Here is a 1559-nt window from a genome sequence, read left to right on the forward strand (position 1 = left end):
GATAGATAGATAGATAGATAGATAGATAGATAGATAGATAGATAGATAGATAGATAGATAGATAGATAGATAGATAGATAGATAGATAGATAGATAGATTAACCTATCAAAGGCGTAAACACACCAAGGAGGTAGAAAAGCAGAATCACTTGAAGCCATTGGGATTCTTTGCTTGTGGAAAGACGGGTCCGGTCGACCATGCTGCCGGTGTTTGTATTATTTTGTAGTCCAGCTGATGGTCATGTTGTTCACTCGGTGGTCAGAGAAGTGGGCTTGATGTCCAACAACAGAAAAACTGTACCAGATACCTTGTCGAAAGGCAGATGAGGGACAAAGGATTGGTGTCTTATGTCTTATTAGAAAAATAAGTTATATGTAAGTGCTGTAAAGTTTTCTCACGAGCGTGATAGTCATATGAGCCACGCACGCCCGCACACACTCACGCATGCACGGACGCACGCACGCGCTGGCACATGAACACATCGCTACCTTTGAATTACAAAGTTCTTTCTGACATGTTTTTGGCCGTTTTGAGTTATTAATACCATGAGGTTAGGAACCAAATGTTCTACATGCTCTACAAAAATCGTAAGGTAATTCGAAGTCGTTATCAAGATATTTTAAAAATTGCATTCGAAAAAAACTTGACATGTTGTGTGGCTTGAAATTAATATTTTACGTCAAATTTCTCAAAATTAGGTATTGAGCAGATAGACCTTTGTAATTTTAGGGTAGCAACATTACAAATTAATTATTGTATTACAGAGCTCTTTTATTGTAGACGTCGTTGCCCAGGACAGGTAATACAGGTAAGTTACGGTTTGATTCCATCAGTTTGTTACAAAAGCAGTACTTTATATCGACGTTTACCTGCCATTTGGGCTCAAAAGCGAGCAAGGTCTACTAGATAGGGAAAGGCGAGTAGAATGTGAAGAAAAGCAAGAAAGCAATTAGCAGTGAGTGCAGCATTGCGCGAACATCTGACACGGCCAGAGTGGTGGGATATCAACACACTTCCCAGAATACCCATAGCGTCTATTCCTTTTCCGGTTTCACCTCCAGTGCTCTTCAGTTCGTGTTAGTGTTTAAATTCTGGAAAATGTCAAACTCGCAAGGAGAATAAATGGATTCAGGGCAATCGATAAGTTAAGGCAAATTGTATACAAACTGTTGTGCAAAGTATAGTGAACATTGATTTTCCCGTTCAAAAGATAGGTCTATTATTTGAGGATACGAGGCGCAACTTATCCTCAAATAATAGACATATCTTGGGAACAGGTGAATCAATGTTCACCATACTTTGCACAACAGTTTGTATAAAATACGCCTTAACTTAATCTTATTTTTTAAAAACAATTGAGGTGTGATTAAAACAGTTATTATCGACCCGCAGTAAACGATACTTTTCCACTAAAAAAAAACAAGAACAGACAGATATGGAAATGTATTCGTACCTACCGCAGTGAGGTTACTGAACACACCGTGCTACGAATGAAAAACACAAAGAGGGGAGAGGGAGTGAGAGAGAGAGAGAGAGAGAGAGAGAGAGAGAGAGAGAG

General features: G+C 39.1%; 1 protein-coding gene across 1 annotated transcript in view; it reads right to left on the reverse strand.

Annotated features, from left to right (window-relative positions):
• LOC101850096 (coiled-coil domain-containing protein 18) overlaps positions 1-460 on the reverse strand; it is a gene marked incomplete at its 3' end in the record, with an annotated part of 19725 nt that extends 19265 nt beyond the window's left edge. The window contains 1 exon segment of the mRNA XM_013084787.1: positions 125-460. Within this exon segment, the coding sequence (XP_012940241.1) occupies positions 125-200 (76 nt within the window).
• Positions 461-1559: the final 1099 nt, after the last annotated feature.

The sequence above is a fragment of the Aplysia californica genome, unplaced genomic scaffold (genome assembly GCF_000002075.1).
Source record: "Aplysia californica isolate F4 #8 unplaced genomic scaffold, AplCal3.0 scaffold00317, whole genome shotgun sequence".
In the NCBI taxonomy this organism is placed as follows: Eukaryota; Metazoa; Mollusca; class Gastropoda; order Aplysiida; family Aplysiidae; genus Aplysia; species Aplysia californica.